Source organism: Myxocyprinus asiaticus, chromosome 20 (genome assembly GCF_019703515.2).
Source record: "Myxocyprinus asiaticus isolate MX2 ecotype Aquarium Trade chromosome 20, UBuf_Myxa_2, whole genome shotgun sequence".
Lineage (NCBI taxonomy): Eukaryota > Metazoa > Chordata > Actinopteri > Cypriniformes > Catostomidae > Myxocyprinus > Myxocyprinus asiaticus.
The window spans coordinates 33,412,797-33,428,671 of record NC_059363.1 but is presented as its reverse complement, the minus strand read 5'-3'; the positions used below and the strand labels follow the sequence as shown (position 1 = coordinate 33,428,671).

Here is a 15,875-nt window from a genome sequence, read left to right as displayed (position 1 = left end):
AAAGTTTTACATTCTCTGGGAATTTTATAGATCCATTTGTGATATACTAAAGACCCGAAGTATGTAATAATGATTGGCAAAACACCCCTGCATTTAAGGGTCAAGTAAATAGGGTCAATTTTGATTTCATATTGACTTAAAGTTTGAGCTCCAAACTCTCCTTTCGGAAAAAAACAATACTACATTTGCTTAAAAATCAAATAATTTATTTAGAATTTTTAAACCAGGTCTGTTGTCCACTTGAAAAGAAGAAACTTTGCAAGACATTTTGTCAGGGGTGAGAGTGGGAGAAAGAAGGGTGGAAAAAAATAGTCAACATGCAAATGGTCTCTCTTTTCCCCAACACAATGGATCTATGTTAGAGGTGCAGGTCTCCCTCATCCAATCAGCTGAGAGAGCAAGAGCAACACTAACTACAACATCATTTCCACTGTTTACGATGGTTAGAATTAGCCACAAATGCAGATTCAAAAGTGTCCATGTCCGCTAAATACGTGATCTTGCCCAGCTAGAACCTGCCAGCTGTTCAGTCTAAAGTTGTTCATGTCCATAACCTTTGATGTACTGCTTACAGTAATAAACCACAAAGTCAAAAAAATGGCAGTGCAAAATAACATTACCGGGGCCCTTACCAACCACAATTTTACATAATAAGCGTTAATTTCATATGAAAATAGCAAAGGATGGCAAATGATTGGTAGCCAAATCAATCCATCTAGGTCTGTCTAGGTTGGCTTTTTGTAAGGAGCTTTGAATTTAATTAAAGGGTCAGCTCACCCAAAAATGAAAATTGTGTCATAGTTTAATTATCTTTTCATTTTTTAATGAACTACCCTTAATGTCAGGATGCACTCTCAAGAGCTGATTGTTCAAATGGTGTTTTAAAGCAAAAACATCTTAAAAAGGCTCTCAGGTCTCCATTTCAACATCTAAGTCCACAAATGAAATGCTTACAAAGAAACAACTCCTTGTGAAGACAGGATGGCTTTAAAGTAAACTGTGGTTTTTAACCACTGGGTGCTTGAAAGGAGCCCTTGATGAGTGAAAGGAGAACTGAAGAGAAATGAAACACCTGAGCCCTACTGTTCGGGGTTAATGGGACTACGTTTCTGGAAGATATTTTGGGCTTGCTATCATTCCGCAATGTAACATGGGGCAAAATAAGTAAAACAAAACAGCAAACAAACATAATGCATCAATTCCTCTTATTCACTCCATCAGTAATATCAGTGTATTAAAGCGCAAATTTAAATAGCAACATTTCAGTCTTCTTAACAATGGAGCGCAGCAGCTCTATGGGAAGGGAAAAAAAAAAAAAAAAAAATTCGCCAATGATGGTCAACAAAATCAAGCCTCCATATGTACATTTTGCAAATCAAAAATCTCTTGTTTCCCACTCAAAACCTGAAAAAAGAAGCTTCCCCCCAAGCCCGAAGAACTCATTAGCCAGCAGCAAAAGCAAAGATGGGGTCTACAGACCTTTGTCAGGGTAGACACCATCAAGACAGGAAAACTGAATGCAATTGAACTCACAGCCTTGTTTTTTTTTATATATATTTAAATTTTATGCAAATTAAAATAATGCTGTGAGGAATAGATGTACAGATGTTCAGTAGACAGTAAGGTCATGTATAATAACCAGAAGCATTGTTTTCCAGACTTTTTCACATGATGATTGCCAAGGTACGGTACAAACTACTAAACAGACTGTACGTCTATTTTTTAACTGCCATTTTCATTTGCGTAATCAAATAAGGTGCCTACCCCATTGGCAATGAAAATATGAACACAAATTTCAGAACTCTTACATACTTTATACTGTGGGTGATGGTACAAATTGCCACATCACACTGTTAAACACAATCCGATAAAAAAACCTCCCTTACACGCACAATTTAAAACACCTCTAAACAATGCAGTCTTGCATATGATCAAACTGCTTCATGACTCCAAAATTCAAAGTTACTGTCCACATGAGTTCAATGGAACTGAGCTGGTGAGTTCTGTATGCTGCCCTCTACAGTTTAACTAAGGCAGCGGCAGACAAGGGAATTTTACTGAGCACAAACTCCCTATTTAATCAGTGCAAAAATAAGAAGTGCATCTGTTTGAGGTTCCTTTGTCCTGGTTTAGCATATCTGAATAACTAAACGTGTGACAGAGGTGTCCAGGTATATTTTTCAATAAATGCAATCGTATTAGTACTAATAATGTAAATAGTAATCTAATCGCTGTCTCATTCATAATGGTTCCAGATCCTTCTGGTCATTCATTAAAGGGATAGTTCACCTAAAAATGAAAATTCTCTCATCATTTACTCACCCTCATGCCGTCCCAGATGTATATGGCTTTCTTTCTTCTGCAAACGACAAATTAAGATTTTTAGAAGAAAATCTCCGCTCTGTAGGTTCATACAATGAAAGTGAATGGTGACCAGAAATTTGAAGCTCCCAAAAACACAAAAAAAATAAATAAATAAATAAAAGTAATCCATATGACTGCAGTGGTTAAATCCATGTCTTCTGAAGTGATATGATAGGCAAGGGTGAAAAACAGATTAATATTTCAGTCCTTTTTTACTATAAATCTCCACTTTCCCTTTCACATTCTTTTTTTTTTTGGTGATTTGCATTCTTCGTACATATCGCCACCTAATGGTCGGGTCTGGTCAAAGGTTGAGATTTATAGTAAAAAAAGGTCTTAAATATTGATGTATTTCTCACCCACACCTATTATATCACTTCTGAAGTTATGGATTTAACCACCGGAGTCGTATGGATTACTTTTATGTTGCCTTCTTATGCTTTTTGGCACTTCAAAGTTCTAGTCACCATTCACTTGCATAGTGTGGACCTACAGAGCTGAGATGTACTTCTAAAAAACTTAAAACTTGTGTTTGTTAGAAAAGAGAAAGTCACACATTAGGGATGGCATGAGGGTAAATGAGAATTTTCATTTTTGGGTGAACTATTCCTATAAATTCAATCAAATATATAAAAAGGACCATCTAAGATGAATTGTAATAAAGGCTGTGGATTAAAAAAAAAAAAAAAAAAAAATGGGGGTGGGGGTTGGGAATTTCACTTCAATTTGGGAAGGCCCACTTAGTAATTCATTTTCATTCGTCTTGGTGCACAAAATACCCTCGAAACTTGTCCAGCCAAGTTGTTGTTTGGTGAGATGACAAAATTTGTATATAGCCTAAAATGTAATCCAACAACTGCCTCCAAACACAGAAGAATCACAATCCACATAAACCAATATGGCGTATTGTGAGCGGGCTAATACGACTGACTTACAAGAGCAGAGATACTGTCCACATTGTTAACACGTCGCTCTGTACGCTAGTTTGTCATTTCCTTTTAAAGCGGACAGTGCTCTGCCAAGTGTTTTTCAAAACATAAAATAAACACATTCAATAAACCGCAGACCCCCGTATGCACAAAAACAACACAAAGCAGCAGGCTCCAACACGATATCAACCTGCAGTGCTCCCGTGCACCCTCTTTTAGAAGAAAAATCAAACAAAAAAAGATTGATTTGAGTTTTGTTGAGTCGGTCTGAACACACATTTTCATCTCTCGGTTTGTGATTGTTCATAAAAAAAATTTAACAACAGAGCTGTGGTGCATTGTTTGCTTTCGGCTCGAATCATTTCGCAGATGCCGTCAACCCATTCTGCCTAGCCCATCCCAAATACACAGTGGTCTTCAGTCGGGCTATCGACACCTGAATGCCCAAGCCACCATCCCTTCCTCTTCAGTGTCAATGTAATAGTAGTACCCAACTTCATATATTTTTCTTTTTTTGCAATAACCTCTCTGTCTTTCGCCCCAAAAGTTCATAAAACACTTTATTATGATTTTTTTGAATTTTCCCTCAGAGCTTCCCCTTTGTGTCTCAGCTGAGGTCAAGCGTCTTTCTATTGAGGGTAAGTCATGTGATCTGAGCCAAAAGAGGCTTGGGGCAGAGGAAGAGGAGGCCAAAGGGATGGAGAAAGTGTTGAAGAACCCATTAGTTTGATTTAGCGAAGCCAGAGTTTGAGCCGAAGTGCGTCCACTCCGTTTAAATAATATCTAAACAGCCGCTTGTCCCTGACAAAGCCCAGGTTCTCATAGAGTTTCAGGGCTGATTTGTTGGTGATCTCCGTCTCAAGCACCACCTGAAGATGAAAAAACAAAACATACAGAGACATGATTTGAAAAGTGCACATTTTATACTAGATTCTAAGAAGTATTTAGCCATGTTAGGAATGGAATATTTGCTAATTATTTACTAAATACTGCGCAGTATTCACTGCATAATGCTTTTTTTTTTTTTAACTTGTAAGTGAAACAGTAGGCATTATGCAGTGATGCATAGTATATTAGATTTTGTCACATGACCTCATCACGTTGCATTTAATTCAGTGAGAGGCATCCAGAATTTTTCTTGGAAATAAAGTAATTTTTCACTTTTAAATCAATTTTGTTCAAAAGTTTAAAAAAAATTACAGTGCAATCAAGTAACGAGTTGAAATAGATTGCAAAAAAAATAAATAAAATAAAATAAAAATAAAACAGCTCTGTGTATTCCAGTTTGATTTGTCACTTTGGAAATGGAAGGTAAGTTCCTGCATAGCAGTGTAGGGTAAATTACTTTTTAGATGTAATCTGGTAATGATTACAAATTACAATATTAAAATTGTAATCAGTAATGTAATTTTTCATACTACACTTTTTAGGTAATCTCATCTGATTACTTTTGCACGTTTTGATAAATCGAATCATTAGTTTTAAATGTATCAAGTAAAAAATGTATTCAGTTAAAACACTAGTTACTACTAGCAGTCGCTGAGTAAAGCCAGCATCACATTAGCCAATTTTTCCAGTGATCTGCAGGGGTGAGGTTCATTACATAATTGCTAATAATAATAATAATAATAATAAGAGTTTTCTTGGAGATCACTTGTGCACAGTCAAGGTGTTTCAAGTGATTTTAGTATAAATACACATGTCTGTATCAGTATCTTGGGAAAAACAACACCATGAAGACAAAAAAAACACTCCAAGCAAATCCGCAAAACCGTTATTGATAAACGTAAATGTGGGGATGGATAAAAGAAAATTTCCAAGTCCCTGAATATCCTTCGGAGTACTGTGAAGTCAACAATTAAGAAATTGAAAAAGTATGGCACAGCAGTAAATCTGCCTAGAGCTAGGACTAGTGAGGGAGGCCAACAAGAGACCTATGACTACTCTGAAGGACTTACAAGCTTCAGTGGCTGAGATGGGAGACACTGTGCATACAACAACTGTTGCCCGGGTTCTTTATCAGTCGCAGCTTTATGGGAGAGTGGCAAAGAGAAAGCCACTATTGAGAGAAAAAAAACAAACAAAAAAAAAAACATATGAAATCTCACCTAGAGTTTCCAAGAAGGAATGTGGGAGACTCTAAAGTCTGCTGGAAGAAGATTTGATCTCATCAGACCAAAATGGAGGTTTTTGGCCAACAAACCAGACGCAATTTTTGAGGTGAACCAAACACCACACGTAATCAAAAATACATCATCCCCACCATGAAGCATGGTGGTGGTAGCATCATGCTGTGGGGATGCTTCTCTGCATCAGGAACTGGAAGGCTTGTAAAGTTAGCGGGTAAAACGAATGCTGCAAAATACAGGGAAATCTTTGAGGAAAACCTAATGCAGTCTGCAAGAGAACTGAGACTTTGGAGAAGATTTGTTTTACAGCAAGACAACGATCCCAAGCATACAGCCAAAGCTACACTGAATGGTTTCAAAACAACAGGCCCTTTCCCCACCTACAGTCCTGGTACTTTTCCCTTAGTAACTTTCTAGATGAGAACTCTTACGAGGAACAGAACACCCGAGGAGAATTTTCCCTGTTGCATTCACTCTCACAAAGTAACCACCATAGTGACATCATCTAGTATTGACCATTTTTATTCGGACATTATTTGCACGTGCGTTGTTGTCGTTATTGAAACAAAATCGAGAACACCGGAGGACGCTGGGATCGGAGCTACACTTTTGTTCGTTCAGGGCTGTTTTAAACAAATTGTGACTGCATTGGAAAACGTAGGCAGCTGCCTTATCAATTAATGATTTAAACACCAGTGTTTTTGGATGAATGGAACTATCTGAACAGTTTAAAAAGCAACTTATTTCATCCTACATTCATCCATACTTATACAGCCTCCGAAGGCAGCATTTACCAGCTTTCGTACACAGCTTGTGTCTTTAGATTACAGGTTAAACTGGGCTCGCGAGGCATGCATGCATGCATGCATGCGGTGCTCCATGCTGCAGCAGGAGGGAGAGGAGAGACGAGGCGGTGAAAGAGCTCTTTAACCACGCAGCACACGCTCAGTGTTGAAAATACACTATAAACCTATTTATCAACACAATCTTTTACAATAAAGCTTTTATGACTCAGCATAAATTATTGTACTGAAATACTCATTGATTTAAAAAAGACATATTGGTGCCCACACAGTAACAGGCACACAATACTTCACTCATGTAAACTAGCAGCAAGATTGTATACTATGGTGGTCATGGAGCTCCTCTCCTTTCTCAATGCAGGTTTTTGACCAATCACAGGCTGCTGCAGCACCTCCCACAGTTCCTATATGCCTCAAAAGTATCTACCCTGGAGTAGGAGCTAAAATGTCCTCTAAAACGGCTTCGAGGAACTATATTTTCTTAGGTGTGAAAGTGACAAAAAGCACAAGTCCCGGGGAAAAGTACCTAAAACGGGCTTTAGTACTGCCAGTGGGAAAGGCCCTAAAAATGTTAAAGGAATAGTCCACCCAAAAATAACAATTCTCTAATCATTTACTCACACTTATGCCATCCCAGATGTGTATGACTTTCTTCCATCTGCTGAACACAAATTGAAATTTTTAGAAGAATTTCTGAGCTCTTTTGGTCCATACAATGCCAAAATTTTGAAGGTCCAAAAATCAAATAAGTCAGCATAAAAGTAATCCATGAGACTCCAAGTGGTCTTCAGAAGCGATATGATAGGTGAAAAACAGATCGCTTTCACATTCTTCTTCTTCTTGTGTTTTTGGTGATTCACATTCTTCATGCAGACCGCCCCCTACTGGGCAGGGTCATATGGATGACATTTATGATGCCTTTATGTGCTTTTTGGAGCGTCAAAATTGTGACACCCATTCACTTGCATTGTATGGACCTACAGAACTGAAATATTCTTCTAAAAATCATAATTTGTGTTCTGCAGATGAAAGAAAGTCATTCACATCTGGGATGGCATGAGGGTGAGTAAATGTTAAGAGATAATTTTCATTTTTGGGTGAACTATCCCTTTAATGTCCTGGAGTTGCCAAGTCAGAGTCCAGACCTCAACCCAACTGAGAATCTGTGGATGGACTAGAAAAAAGGCTGTGCACTCATGATCCCCACACAACCTGACAGAGCTTGAGTAGTTTTGCAAAGAAGAATGGGGAAAAATTGCAGTGTCCAAATGTGCAAAGTTGACAGAGACCTATCCACATACTAGCTCAAGGTTTTGATTGCTGCCAAAGGTGCATCTACTAAATACTGACTTGAAGGGGGTGAATAATTATGCAACCAATTATTTTGTGTTAAATATTTGTAATACAATTTTCCTATTTGGTAGAAATGTGTTTTGACTTTGATTTGAAAGAGTATTTCTCAGTTGATCAGTATCAAAAAAGTCAAATGAAATTCACTGATTCAATAATTTTGTTTTTTAAAAAAGCTAATAAAATATAAAAACATCCAAGGGTGTTAATACTTTTCATAGTCACTGTACCGTCCTCCGTATTGTCACATGTCTTATAATAATAATTTTTAAAAAAACATTAAAAAAAAAATTTGTTCTATCACCGGGGCGGGCTCTTGTGTTCTCTTCAAGTGTCCAATGAGCTTCTTCTTTAAGTGAAGAACTGACAAGATATCAAGCCGATCTGAACGTTTTCATTGCTGAGGACTCAGCTGCAGTTCCTCACAAACGCTGATTGTAATCCAAAGTTCTCCTACATTAAAATGACTAATGATTATCATAAAGCAGAACAAAAACATTCTATTTTTTATTGAAGGTAATTTCTTCACTCCCTGAAATCTGCATATGGATATACACCTTCTACCGTAAGTCTCAAGGGGATAAATACACAATCACGCACTTTCACAATGTAAAGTTACTCTAACACCCTGTCTACACCGGGCACGTCCATTAACGCAATGTTGCAGCTTGAGGCTGTCTACACTGGACACGAACATTCTAAACCGTCTAATTTGTGTAATAGCACCAGCGCATGCAGCGCAAAATGGAACGGGACACCTGCTTCCAGTGTAGACAGCATCACTGATTATAATAGGGTTCTATTGCTTTTGACATGACGCTCGCTTCCGGTGTAGACAGGGTGTGTGAATCGCTTCCTAAATCAATCTTTTACAATAGTTTATGCTCATGCAGTACTCTTGTTGTTATTTCAGCAAGCTCCACGTAACAGAAGGGAGAGAGCTGCAGAGATTTGTTAGGTCTGTCACTCCTCCACCATTTTGTATCGGCAAGTGTGTTATACCTCTGACTCAAGAAAGGGAGATCTCAGCAAAACAAACACCCTCGGCCAAAATAGAGTTGTTTTGAATCTGCTAGTGTGCCGCTGGCTAAAAACACTAAGGTACTTTAAGGTATTTAAAGGATTATAAAAAAAACTAACCCTTTGTTACCATAGATGGAATAAAATGATAACATGCATATATTTAAAATTTTAAGACAAATGCATAGAATACCCAGATGGCCTACAACATTAGCAAAAGAAAAAAAAAAAAAAAAAAAAAAAAAACTGCAGTATGCATTTAAACTAAAAATGGTGGACTGCAACAAATAAAGCAAAAGTGATTTCTCCTTTGTGAGACTCATTTCACTGGACTGGAAAGTTAGAAAATTTTTAAACATATTTGAATTACAGGAAAATGCTAAATTGTACTAACAATCATACTGTAATTAGCATTTATTTTTTAAATAAATTGACAGCTCTCACTGATGTAAACATCCAATGAAGTGAGATTGTGTGAAACAATTTCATTTATGACAGCATACTCTATCGCGTAATACTTTTAAAAAAAAAAGTGTATTATTTAGTATTTACCATATGTCTGACACCCAGCCGTAGCATGATAGGACCCAAAAAAAATTATGAATAACTTAAGGCTTGCTTTGGGTTTGTAGTTAAAGGAATAGTTCACCCAAAAATGAAAATTCTCTAATCATTTACTCACCCTTATGCCATCCCAGATGTGTATGACTTTCTTTCTTCTGCTGAACACAAAGATTTTTAGAAGAACATCTCAGCTCTGTAGGTCAATACAATGCAAGTGAATGGCAATCAGAATGCAGAAGGTCCAAAAAGGACATAAATGCAGCATAAAAGTAATCCATAAGACTCCAGTGGTTCAAGTAATATCTTCTTAAGTGATATAAAAGATGTGGGTGAGAAACAGATCAATATTTAAATCCTTTTTTACTGTAAATCTACATTTTCACATTCAGCCACCAACTGGTCAAACTCCTGGTTAAAGGTGGAGATTTACAGTAATAATAATAATAAAAAAAGGCTTAAATATAGACCTGTTTCTCTCACACACCTATCATATTGCTTCTGAAGATATGGATTAAACGACTGGAGTCTTATGGATCACTTTTATGCTGCCTTTATGTCCTTTTTAGACCTTCTAAGTTCTGGTCACCATTCACTTTCATTGTATGGACCTTCAGAGCTAAGATATTCATCTAAATTCTTAATTTTGTGTTCTGCAGAACAAAGAAAGTCATACACATCCAGGATGGCATGAGGGTGAGTAAATTAGTTAATTTTCATTTTTGGGTGAACTATACCTTTAATGAAAAATAAAAATATCACATGGTGTCATTTACCAGACAGATTCAGGCTTCAAACGATGTCCAAGCAGACCTTGTTTAGTATGCAGTAGGTAGTAACTTAGTGTTCCATTCTGAACATACCCATAGCATGAAGTTTTTGCTAGATTAATCTCTCACCTCATCACAATCCCCCTCCACCATGGCAAAGATGGCCTTTTTCACAAGGTTGGTGCCTACCAAAGCAAAATTAAAGCTTTTAATCATCCAGAAAACATTTACAGTAATATATCTAGTCAACGTGGTACATAATGCACCTTTGAGTTTCTTTGAGACTGAATAGCAAACCTGCATAGCAGTTTACAGCCTTCAATGACAGTTGCATCTATGAACGGACACTGAAGCAGACGTGCGACCTATAAAAAGATCACTGACTGTTGCCATTCTGAGATGAGGGCTACCGTATTAGCAGTCAGCTACGGCCCTTACCAATGCCTTTCCTGCGAAATTTGGAGTCCACCGCGAGCATAGCGATGTATCCGCGACGAAACATCTTCTTATGCATGTCTAGCTTACATACAATGGCACCAACACAGTCCTTCTCAACCATCGCCTGTGACACATTAGAAATAAGAGTCATCAAGAAACCCTGCAATTAGCTCATCTTGTAGCTTGTAAAGCATGAAGAAAATGACACAGCTCGATTCTCTATAATTAGGCTTAATTTGTGATAAATACACCAGCCTGAATTTGTGTTTATAAAGACAAATCTTATGAAAATTTACTACACAGAATTTCTCTACAGTAACACTAGTTTAATAGGTGACAGTTGTACTAAAACCATATCATGGATGGCTCTTTATTACCATGGTCTGATCTGTATGGGTTTTTTTAAACAAATTATGGCATTTGTTACTAATTTGAAACTATAACAACACTTGCCATTACTATACTAATAATAACCCATGTTAATAAAAGTCATGTCATGGTACAGTGATGGTATCAGAAGGTAACACAATGGTACTTTGATATATACCATGGAAAATATTAATAAGTTCATGCTCACCTTCGTGCCATCCCAGATGTGTATGACTTACTTTCTTCTGCTGAACACAAAAAGATTTTTAGAAGAATATTTCAGCAATGAAGGTACATACAATGCAAGTGAATGGTGACCAAAACTTTGGAGCTCCAGAAAGCACATAAAGTCAGCATAAAATTAATCAATTTGACACCAGTGGTTAAATCCATGTCTTCTGAAGTGATCCAATCCATTTTTGGTGAGAACAGACCAAAATATAACTCCTTTTTCACTATAAATCCTGACATCAGCAGTCTCCTTGGCGATCATGATTTCAAGCTTGATCACACTTCCTAGTGCCATCAGGAAGTGTGATCGAGCTAGAAATCATGATCGTGCCCAGAAACTGTGATGGTAAAATGTACAGTGAAAAAGTAGTTATATTTTGAACCGATTGCATCGCTTCAGAAGACATGGATTAAACCACTGGAGTCGTTTGGATTACTGTTAAGCTGCCTTTATGTACTTTCTGGAGCTCCAAAGTTTTGGCCACCATTCACTTGCATTGTATGTACCTTCATTGCTGAAATATTCTTCTAAAAATCTTTGTGTTCAGCAGAAGAAAATAAGTCGTACACATCTGGAATGGCATGAGGGTGAGTAAATGATGAGAGAATTTCCATTTTTGGTTGAACTATTCCTTTAAGTGTTATAATAGTAAAACAATGGTACGTTTTCACGAGGGCCTATTGTGGTTTAACTAAACAAAATTTTAGCAAAACCTCTAGACAAATACTAGTAAACAAGAACCATGGCATTACAATGTTTTTGGACATGCTAACATGATTTTCTTGACATGGTAACATGGTCATATCATGTTTTGGGCATACACCATATGGTTTTCATTAGCATGACTTTTGGACATGTGTCATGTCATTGTACCTTGGAGTAACATGCAAATACCAAGGTATATACATGGTAATCAACCAGTATGATGGTATTATGATCTGATACAGTATCATCACAGACACTATATGTTATCCATTTACATAAAACATAAAGAAAGAGATCATTTTGATGGAAAAAAACGAAATAAGACACATACCAGAAAGCAGAGCTGAGGCCAGTTGTGAATAAAGTACCTATAGGTGTATATGGAGTAGGGCTCAGACAAGTCTTTCGTTATGAGTCGGATAATATCGGGCATTTGGAGCTCAGACTCGTATCTCACGTATCGGATAGACTCGTCGTGCTCCTCTAGCGCGAGTCTCGACATCTCCGCCACCGGAGCGCTGTCATCCGCCGCCGCATGCTGCTCTACTCGAGCGCCCTGCGGGCCCGGGCCTGATTCCTCTGCTGCTCGAGCCTTATCCACCGTACCAGTCCTGCTCCTCACATCATTCTCTACTTGACAAGAGCTGCTCTCCGTGATCGCCATTCTATCAGTGCAGTTTATCCCGTTGTTCGGCGACAACTGGCTCTGTGATATATCATTACAACGTTTATTTCTGGTTAAATTGTTGTTTTCCGTGTGATCGCCCTGTGTTTCGCCGATGCTGTCCGGGTGATGATCAGAAGCGCCGCTTTGACTGTCGGACGTCCGATGCTGGACGTGGTTCTGGAGGTGAGCGTGGTTGCACTGGACCCCGTTCAGCTGGGCTGAGTGGAACTGAGCGCCTAACGCATTAGGGTGCACGTTGTTCTGGTTGGATTTGACAATTGCTTTATGATCGCCGGCGTGCTGGTGTGGTCCCGGGCCGGGGGTGATGATTTCCAGTCCCTCATCTTTCCCCAGTAAGGTGCACCCGTCCACGGGCAGTGCTGTAATGTCGCTCGGGGGTGAAGGCAGTGCGTTAGGCCCAGGCGGCACTTCAGCCATTCCACTGCATACAGTTAATATGATGACAGGAAATCGGGGTCGGAATCAGACTCTCACAGTGAACAAGGACAAATACAGGCGTCCGTTCGGCTGCTGGTACCTGATAAATGTTGGAATAATGTAAAGTTCGAGCACTATCTCGTGTCTGTTCCTGCCATTGCTCTCCACACTGGCCTACTTTCTGCCGTAAAGCAGAGCGGGTGATTTACGACACTTTGTCGGGGCTTCAGAGTGAAGGATGCTGGGAAATGTAGTTTTTATTAAAATGTTTTTAAACTTTAGTGTGGTTATCTGTATCAAATGAAAGAAATTAAATGTTGTTTTAAATGCGTTTTTACAGCCCCGAAACCCGCTTACATTCACAATAATATATTTTAAACATGAAATTCGGTCTGGTTTGACTAGTGACTGGTTTACCTGGCCTATTTTCGAAGATGAGCCACTAGATGGACCTAAACATCCAATTATTTGCAATTTTGTCCAAGGGCACAGCTTGTGGGTGTTCATTGACAGTGTTTTGGGAGTTGACACTTGTTCGAATAACTGCTTTATCTCTGTCCATTGTGTTCAAAAATACATGTGCTTTTGTGACGGAATTCTCTCTCATGATTTTCTTATGAATAAAGATCGACAGACTGTGTGCAAAAACAGTGCTGATAGTCTAATTAAATTAGGGAAATTTGCCTAAAGAATTGGAAACATTTCTTTCATTTTTAATAAACTTAGTCCAAAAATCCTTAAGTAATGTGTACACGATTACTATTGGAATTTTTATTATCGGCCTAATTTTGAACCAATCCTAAAGGAACATATGAAATTCTAACATATCGCAAAACAAAAACTACATCTTTTAGAATACATAGTTCCCAATATCTCAATAACAACTATTATGAATACCAATATATTAAATTGCCCCTCTAGAACATACCTAAAAATAATACTAATAATATGACAATAATATTTCAGGATTGTAATATGCCAATAGCGACTGTGTGATTTCCTTTAACTGTCCAGTAGCAAGACAGTATTCTAATACAATAAAGACTGTAAACCCTAATGTTGTCATTACTGGAAAAATCAAGTTGTCTTAATTAAACATTACTTGAAATGTCAAGTTTTGGGCTCATAACTAAAAAAACCTAAGTTCCTTGAACTCATTTTCTTAAAAATCCATAGACTTAAGATTTTAAGTGTTAGTAAATCAAACTATTGAGTACAACATGTAAGACTATGGGGAATACCCACAATGCCTTGCACTTGAATTATATAAATACTTATCCTTGGTCTTTGGGAACATATGGGGGCATTTAAATGGTTGTTTTTAAGAATATATAGAAGCTTTAGCTCTTTTGTAGTATTATTTTTGTTGTTTTGTTGCAAATAGTTGTTTCGTGGGATGTCACCATTATGGTGATCTGTGTCCCTTTGGTCAAGTTGGACCCTGTGAACATTCTATAATTTCTTCTTGCGCATGTACAACTGAAATTCAGGCATATATGCATTGCTGTGGAGAAATACAGTAAGTTTATTTGATGATTGACCTAGAATCATTTATAATCTTCATTATTTAAGTTGTGTTATTGTACAACCTAAATCTAAAAACTTTTGATTAAAATTATGAAGTTGAAACTACAACATTTACATTTCAAAGCTGAATTAAGTCTACTTGCATCTAATTTTTTAAACTTAAATAGCTAATATCATTCTATATGAACACCAAGTTAAGTGAGCATAATTACACACGTAATTACACAGACACTATAACTGAATTCAGTTAATGGAACGAGTTTACTCGATTAATTGAGTAGAGTCAATTTATTAGGCTTTTCAGTGTACACAATATCCAGGACTCCAAGAGTAAAATAAATTATTTCAAAGTCCTGCAGGAGTTTCAGCTTATCCAGTAGGATCTTATTTGATTCTTGGTGGATCCTTATTTGCCATCAGGAATGGTTCCCAATTATAACGACTGTGTTTTATGATGAGGGTGACTTGAAAATGCACGACGACTCAGAATACATTCTCATTCACTAAGGCATAAAGAATTTATATAAGTCCTGCCCATCAAATGAGTATCTTACAGGAGACGGGCTATAATGATAGAATTGATCATGGTAAGTGTTCTAAAGATGAAATCCTTGTAAGAATGCAGCCCTGCCTTGTTCTCGCAGAGATGCAAGGCAATCAGTAGATGTGGCAGACAATTAATCTCTCATATAAAGGTTTGCTTAAGTGGAGAGCTCTTGTGTGGCTCCAGCTAAACTATCATCATCTTGCTGTCTTCTCTGTGGAAATTCTCAGCCCTAATTGACAGCCAGATGCAACTCACCTAATCTAAACAGACAATACCACATCTATGCAGTAATACAGCTGCTTGCTGGCCATATGTTGTTTGTGCTGTGCAAGGGGTCAGAGAATTTATGTTTGTTAAGCAACATTAAAAGCAAGTCTCTAACACTGAAAATAAAATATAAAGACCATTTTCATATTGCAAACATCAACAAATCTGTATATTGTATAACATCATGGTCTGTGTAATTGTTTTCCTATTGTAACAATTAAAGACCAGAAGGAAACGCTTTAGTTGTGAGTTGGATGACTGTTTTTATTAGGGCTTTTGTAAGGCAGAAGAGAGAGCCCGAGGCAAGCTTAAGTGGGACCTCTATGGGTCACTTTGGAAACTAATTAAGAACTTCTTTAGATACCAGTCTGGTATTTCTCCTTAACAATCTCTCTCTCTCTTTCTCTGCCATCAAAATACACTCTTTTCAACCTCATCAAACAAACACAGGGCCAAAGTCCTCTTGTGAGCAAGCTCAAGGAGCCCCTATATAAACCAGCTGAACTCATGGCCCTGTCTGAAGCAAAATAAAGAAACTTTTAATTGAATTGTAATACTTCATTAGTCCTTATTAGTGAAGATGAACAAAATGGTCATCTAAAGAATGTGCAAATCAAGCTTTTCTTTAAATATAAAAGCCTTAGTTCACCACAAAATATTTTCTAATAAAACAGAAATGCCTAGAATATTAGAATTTTGAGATAATGAACATGGTTACATTTCTACAAACCTAAATTTAAAAGCTCACCTTACACAAAT

At 37.5% G+C, this 15,875-nt stretch overlaps 1 protein-coding gene across 1 annotated transcript; it reads right to left on the bottom strand.

Annotated features, from left to right (window-relative positions):
- Positions 1–2,606: 2,606 nt before the first annotated feature.
- On the bottom strand, positions 2,607–13,698 carry LOC127411338 (N-alpha-acetyltransferase 30-like). Its single transcript, XM_051646852.1, has 4 exons — positions 12,002–13,698; positions 10,365–10,488; positions 10,056–10,111; positions 2,607–4,162 (listed from the first exon to the last, which is right to left on the bottom strand). The coding sequence occupies exons 1-4, from the start codon at positions 12,773–12,775 to the stop codon at positions 4,025–4,027; spliced, it is 1,092 nt and encodes a 363-aa protein (XP_051502812.1). The 5' UTR covers positions 12,776–13,698; the 3' UTR covers positions 2,607–4,024.
- Between the last annotated feature and the right edge of the window lie 2,177 nt (positions 13,699–15,875).

What these genes read in the sequence shown, in the direction of transcription:
- LOC127411338 (XM_051646852.1), bottom strand. Translation starts at nt 12,775, where the DNA reads ATGGCTGAAGTGCCGCCTGGGCCTAACGCACTGCCTTCACCCCCGAGC. An exon ending in GGCCTCAGCTCTGCTTTCTG is followed by an intron (nt 10,489 to 12,001) that starts GTATGTGTCTTA and finishes AATGTGTCACAG; the next exon opens with GCGATGGTTGAGAAGGACTG. An exon ending in TGGAGGGGGATTGTGATGAG is followed by an intron (nt 4,163 to 10,055) that starts GTGAGAGATTAA and finishes TTTCATCTTCAG; the next exon opens with GTGGTGCTTGAGACGGAGAT.